This window comes from Cupressus sempervirens, chromosome 2, assembly GCF_028749045.1.
Source record: "Cupressus sempervirens isolate cs-2001-9-10 chromosome 2, ASM2874904v1, whole genome shotgun sequence".
NCBI classification, from domain to species: domain Eukaryota; kingdom Viridiplantae; phylum Streptophyta; class Pinopsida; order Cupressales; family Cupressaceae; genus Cupressus; species Cupressus sempervirens.
In genome coordinates this window covers 99,524,044-99,531,154 of record NC_143119.1, presented here as the reverse complement: position 1 = coordinate 99,531,154, position 7,111 = coordinate 99,524,044, and the positions used below count along the sequence as shown (strand labels likewise).

The window sequence follows — 7,111 nt, the reverse complement described above, 5'->3', positions numbered from 1 at the left end:
TTTTATTGAAATCTACATGAAGAAATAAGGAAGTATCACCATAATATTTAATATTATAATGGTTACTATTTAAACAAAATAAAATCATGGATATCAATTATCCCTATATAAAATGCAACAGAATGGAAATCATAAGGCATACACATCACATGTAATAACTTGATTGGTCATTACTAGATCAAATGTGATAGGATCTACATAAGATCATTATAGTTCTTATTGGTGTGTGGAATAGGTGTATATGAGAGTGAATATCAAATATAGGAAAGTGAAATTAATGATTATGCAATATAATAGCAACTCTATATACAAAACTTGTCCTTATACATATTACAAACAATATAAAAATATGAAGGAGAAATATAATATCATGTGGATTTATATTGGGGGCCAAAATTAGGAAGAAAATGGGGCAATATATTACCTAAATAAGAGGGGGTTGGAGGGGTTTTCTTAGAAGGGAAGAGGGGAGGGGGTGTTAAAAAGGTAGGTTGAGATTATTATTTTTAAATAGGGGTATTTTTTAGTATGCCATAAATATAGGTGCAATAATTGTGGTTCATTAAAGCTCCCATAACTCTAATCATTTATTTTTTCCTATTTGATTCTCAATGAGTTAACTCCACATTTGAATGTCTTTAAATTCCAAGACATATAACTAGTGACAAAAATTCAAAATGAAATTAAATTCAAAACTTTGAATTTTAAATATCATTTATGAATTTCTCTCAATTAACTTAAGTCAACCTAATAAGCCTTCAACATATACTTAATATTAAAATATTGACTTTAAAATAAGAATCAAATATGTACCAAACAATATCCCAAAGTTAAAATAAGCATATATAGAAATCAAGAACAAGTTAATAAAGAAAAACTATCCATAATCAAAATCTAACATGAATATCATCACTTATTAATGTATTGCTATATTAAAACATGTAAGAATGTCAATATAACATTATAGAAAATTATTTATAATAAGATTCCATATAATACATTATCATGGCCATAGGGTAAGTCCATTGAATATAAATTTAGATAGATATAAATATATTTTTTGGAAGCCAATAAATATGTGTTAGTCACTACCTTCTACATAACTACATATATTGCTCTTTCCTATATTGATAAATGTCTAGTTCTCGAGGAATTCAAGGACTAGAGGATAGGCATCAACATGGGCATTAGTAGCATATATCATGTCCAGATGAGAATAGTTTGCCATGAAATGCATCTCAACTTTGCCTGGCAACTCACTGGCCACATGCTTAACATCTTCCACATCCGCCAGCTGATCATTTCCTCCATAGAGTATCAAAAATGGCAAATCCATTGGAATCAGTGATAGATCATATGATGGAGGATCAGGGCTCCCATATTCCTCAACATTACCAATGAGACCATAATCATATTTGCAAAATTTGCCTGATCTCATTACTGTTAAGGGAAAAAGAGAGAGAGAAAGTGAGATTGGATTCAAAATGGAAACAAAATATAACAAGAATGGTGATAGATTTTAAGATCTTACATTGAGCCAATTGACCCATATTCTTTGTTGATGTAGCCTGTGAGCTGTATTTGTTATAGTAGTTTAACCTAGATTCGTTCAGACAACAATTTGGTCCTGTTCATAGACAAATATATACAAGTTCAGATTTGTTCAATGTAAAACATAAAACAAAATAACTAATGTTTATGGCAGGAAAAGCAATGGAGTATAATGATGTGAATGTATTAACAAAGTTCTTATCTTTTACTTTGAATTATAGATGTAATTAAGATATCAATATTAGAATATAAAAGTTCAAACTAGTTAATATTAGAAATATTCTATAATAATAGGAAAATAAATAGTGTAATAATATAAAAAATGTTATCAAAATTTCATATTATTTAACTAAATAAAAGGACAAAGAACTAACCTGTTGCTAGGGAAATGACATCATCGTAGCAAGTGTCTAGGCTTATATTGAGAGTTTCGCATGCCATGTCCAGAAGATGTTCATTTTGTGCTCTGTTTGATTTCTGTTTTTGTTAGCATTTTGTATTAAAAATACTAAGAAATGAAAGGTCTCAGTTATTTGTTTTTAGATTCACAGATGATGACAATGATTTAAATATTTAAAAACTAATAAATGATTTTGTAACTTACGTTGATGTATTATATTCGTAGATGCCTAGAGCCAAGTATACCTGTCAGTGTAAATGGTGAGCAAAGAAAGGTTGTAGACATGTGAATAAAATATAGAAATGTAGTTAAACAAACAGTTTTAAAAATAAAAAACCTTATCAAGGTTGATTGCTGTTGCAGTTCTTGATAGAGGAGAAGTAACACGATCTAGATAAGCAACAGGACTGAGCATAGCAACTTTCTTTACAAGGCTTGCAAGATTGCTGTTTGTAAATCCAGCGAATCCTGTCATGGCTCCCTGCATTATTCAAATACAAAATTTAATTAGATGAATTTGTTTTCTATATATTGAGAGAGATTGAATTCTATAAATTTTCAATTATTTATGAAATACTAATATAGAGAATTAGTTTCTCTCTATATATAGATTGAGATGTATAAGTTTTCATTACCTGAGAAAAACCAATGTAGAGAATTGGCTTTGCTGTCATAGAATTGACAAAGTACAACATTGCAGGAAGATCATAGGCTACAAGATCATCCCAATTCCAGTCCCAGAAAACCTGTGGTTACAACATTTTCATGGATAAATGTTTGAAAATGCATATTAAAAGTTCTGTAATGCTTTTTATGTTTGCAAATAAGTAGGAATTGAATAAAACTGTACATTATCAGATCTGTTGTAGGTTCTATGGCCGAAGGTGTAAAGAGTTGTGCGGGTATTTCCAATCCATACTTCATAACCGGAGTCTGCAAGAATGTATGATAATGATTCATTGGGCTCATTCAACACCCATCCTTCTCCACCCTACCATTGAGACAAATCTATATGGGTCAGCATATCTGAACAATGTTAAAATTATAGTAAATGAGAAATATAACTTTTCTTTACTTGTGGTCAATCTTTTTATTATTATTTATTATTCAATTGTCTCTTACTTAATTTAAAAAATTGATGTTTCAAATTATATGTATGTTTATCAGAAAATCAATGTTTTGATTTATACTATATGATTCTATCATAAATTATTTAATATAGTTGACCAAATTTTTTTTTTTACAAATTCAAATAAAAAAGAATTGTAGAATAAAATTTAAAATATGTTTTACTTGTTTCTATAGAATTTTGACAAATGTAAGTTGAAAACATTTAGTTTGTTTTAAAAGATAAATTTATGTTGGTAAATTTATTTTTCCTTCATTGATTGAGAAGAACCATTATTGTACTGAATTTATGAAATCAGGATCCTTTCTCTGTGGATCTAATGAAAAACACATGACAATATTTAGTATATATATAATTGAACTGATAAAATGTAATAAATATAATAATTTCAGCAACCACAATGTAACTACTTCTACCAAGCAAATATATTTGTTTAAATGATGTCACAAACAACTTCAATTTTGAATTTCAAGCTTATTCATGGTAACAGTTCAGAACAGCTAGACACAGATCATATTAGCTGTCTCAAATATTCTGAAATGATATTAAGATGCTCAAGTTTCTGATCTTTCCATTACATTTTCCAATAGCACTCAGTATCAATTGTAAATAAAAAATATATAACTTTCCAAAATATAAAAGAAAAGAAACCATATAAAACTATTGTTTAAAAAAAATACACTGATCATATCAGCTGTCTGAAATAACTAATATAATATTAAAATGTTCAAATTTCTGATTTAAACCTTTTTCTTCTCTATATTTCCAATTACATTCAGTAACAAAACAAAAAATACTCTTGAAAAATATAAAGTAAAGTAAATAAAATGATGATATGTTTAACTAACTCTGAGTGTATACAAAGAATACAAAACAGTGAAATACATAATACATACCTGCATGATGCCGTGGTACATAAAAACAGGTTCTTTTGCTTCATCAGTTGTGAGAACCTTGGGATTTGTGAGCCTTTGCACTGATAGCAAGAATCCATCTTCTGTGGGAACCTGCAAGCATTTACATACAAGAATTTCAATGTTTTTTACTTTTCTTGTATTTCTTTTGTATCTTGATGATAGATTAAGGAGTGTGATTAAAAATGATGATAATAAATATATTTAATTATACAATAGAATTCCAAAAATAAACTAATATGTCTAATAGATTGTAAAATCTAATGGCTCTATTCTCAAACAAGTTTCTTCTTAGAGATATATTTCACACAAACAAACAATTTATAAAACATATAAAACAGAGATCAAATCACCATGAATTCCTGGCAGTCGTACCCTTTGCCCAATACAAAAAGGGCACAAAGTCCTTGCGGATTTTCAACAGGCTGGGCTGTTAAAGCTGAGCCAATTGGAGCGCCATTAATGGAGTTCACAGCACACCAGAAAGACAGGAAAAGAAAAACCCACATCATATTCGACCCCATATTCTACACACTGTTTCACAGTTTCTTGTTGCTTAAAACCACACTAATATTAACTTTCTCACCAACCTAAACTTTAGTAGCATTTAGTAAGGGCATTCAAAGAGATGCATCTGTACACCCATCTACTCCATTACTTTAGAGTTAGAGTTAGTCTCTAGGTCATGGAGAAAGGCATGTGATTTGAAAATGATTGATAGAGATTTGTATTGAATAGAAGAGTGTAGAGAAAACCCTGGTTTCACAATCATTGACGGTGCTTTTAATGCTCTGCCAACAACTTCAACTGTAATATTGTCGATCAAACTAGGTTTGTCACATGAATTTCTATGCTTTGCAATTGTGGAGCATTTTATGAGATGCCAACCTCCAACCACTTGAGCGGCTTGTGAAGGCCAAAACTCTACGTACACACTTATGAATGTGATATTTGAACTCATGAGAAAAGGGAATTACTAAAGAAACGAGTGGAGGGCAATGAGCATTTATAGGAAGCAAGGAAAGGCAAGGCAAAGAAAAGAAAAGAAACGAATATTTGAAGTGTGTATTTAATAACAATTATTGTTAGATGAATATGCTTCAGCTGTGGTGAGGATCATTTGTTATTATTTTTATTTAATAGTATGTTGAAAACATTAAATGTTTGAATTGTGATGAAGGTCATGTGTTTAATATTATGATGTTGAAAATCTATATTTTTATTAATATGTTAAGTTGACATTACTATTTGAAAGGGCCTTGTTATTTATGAAATTATGTTTATGTATAAAATGATATAAATTGATTAATTAGTGATTTAATATCACATTTATTATGTCTAAAATGATTATGATTAGATTAACTGTTGTGTATAATCCTTATAGATCCTATACTACGTGGAAGCATCCTAAAGCTAGATGAAATGGACTTCATAAGAGCAAAGAACACCAAACTTTATTGTCATGGTGTTGTATGAAACATAACTTGCCCATTTTGTATCTAAATTTAACTTCTATCAATTTGCTGTTTGAATCTCCTTGTTTCTCTATCTCCAAAAGTTACAATTCTCGGTGCTTGTCTATTTCTCAAAAGAGTAAATTATATTTATTTTTATTTTTGGATTGCTAAACCTACATGTGTTAGGTGGGATAAAATCAAAGTGAGATGATATGAAAAGATGTTAAGACGGTTCAAGTGAGACACTTCAAATAAAGATACATAATCATAATACCATAATATGAATAAGTGAATTGCAATTTGTTTGAATTTACAAATTTATCTTTTGAGTAAAATGGAAAGCCTAAGAAAAAGGTGCACACAAATGGACATTTATATGAAAAGAGGAAATGTTCAAAGAAAAGGATATTTTGCACTCCATTTTTAATAATCTTTCTATATAAGACATATATGTTTAAATTTTTAGTTTTGGTGTCATCGTCACATTTTCAATGCTTGAAATTACTATGAATAAGATTAATTATTATTTATAATTCTTGTAGAATGTTAACTAAGTGGGAGGAAAATATTTCAAAGCTAGATGAAATGGGTTGCATAATAGAAAAGAACATAGAAATCATATCATAATTGTGTTATATTCTTAACAATCGACCTATTTTGTACTTTGATTTAACTTCTATCAATTTTACTATTTAAATCTCCTCATTGAGAAACCTACAAAAGTTGAACCTTAATGTTTCTCTTTTTCTCAAAAGATTAAATATTTAATTTTCTTTACAAGTTTTTTTTTTAAAAGTAAAGTAGAAAAACAAGGGTGTTGGCCCTATAAAACAAGTCACAAGGGTAAGAAGATAGAAGAGCAAAAAGTCAACTGAGAAACATTTAGAGTGCAATGATAACCTCAACAAATACTCATACTCAACACAATATCCATTACCTTAGACAACACCCTAACAATACTATTAAAAACCAAGAATGATACTCAAACCCTCACTCCACATCTTGGAAATCCCTTTATAAGTAAGAATTGCAACAAGCTTCAGATGGGAGGACACTCATCAAAAATTGATTTGAAAGCAAATATAAAGATATTTATACATTGTTACTTTACATAACATTCTTTGTATTCGAACAAAATTAGGGAAGCAATTATGGAACTGGCAGGTGACACTTTGCTTAGGTGTCTTCAGCATGAAACTATTTGTATTCTAACAAATTGTCACTGTCATTTCCCTTTATCTCTATTTTGTTCTCTACCATCTCGTTGTAGCTCTTTAACTGCTTCTTTTTGGTAGAGCCTTGATCTCTCCAACTACTTCCCATGCGTATATTTCCCTTTTGGTGGGCCATTTAGTGCCTCTGACTTCATCCAATTCATTTACTACCTTGTGAACTACCTGTCATCTTTTATGGCCCTTGATTCTATTGCAAATTTTTTTAAGTCTATTTCAACTATAAATAATGAATCAATTAAACTATTGAAGGGAATGCCACTCTCATCTTCAAAAATTGATGTTATTCTTGCTTGAGTTAACATTGAATCAAAAGAGCTTGACCATTCATGCAAGTCCTTCAGTTTGTTTTCAACATCCAAAATTGGTGGGATACAAGGTTCAATCCCTCCTAACAAGATCTTCATGTTATTTTGTACATTACTTGC

At 29.6% G+C, this 7,111-nt stretch overlaps 1 protein-coding gene across 1 annotated transcript; it reads right to left on the bottom strand.

Annotated features, from left to right (window-relative positions):
- Nucleotides 1-1,006: 1,006 nt before the first annotated feature.
- Nucleotides 1,007-4,527, bottom strand: LOC149571219 (triacylglycerol lipase 1-like). The gene is made up of 9 exons (XM_089812798.1): nucleotides 4,348-4,527; nucleotides 3,977-4,087; nucleotides 2,802-2,942; nucleotides 2,587-2,697; nucleotides 2,289-2,432; nucleotides 2,156-2,196; nucleotides 1,926-2,017; nucleotides 1,532-1,627; nucleotides 1,007-1,440 (listed from the first exon to the last, which is right to left on the bottom strand). The coding sequence occupies exons 1-9, from the start codon at nucleotides 4,516-4,518 to the stop codon at nucleotides 1,139-1,141; spliced, it is 1,209 nt and encodes a 402-aa protein (XP_089668924.1). The 5' UTR covers nucleotides 4,519-4,527; the 3' UTR covers nucleotides 1,007-1,138.
- Nucleotides 4,528-7,111: the final 2,584 nt, after the last annotated feature.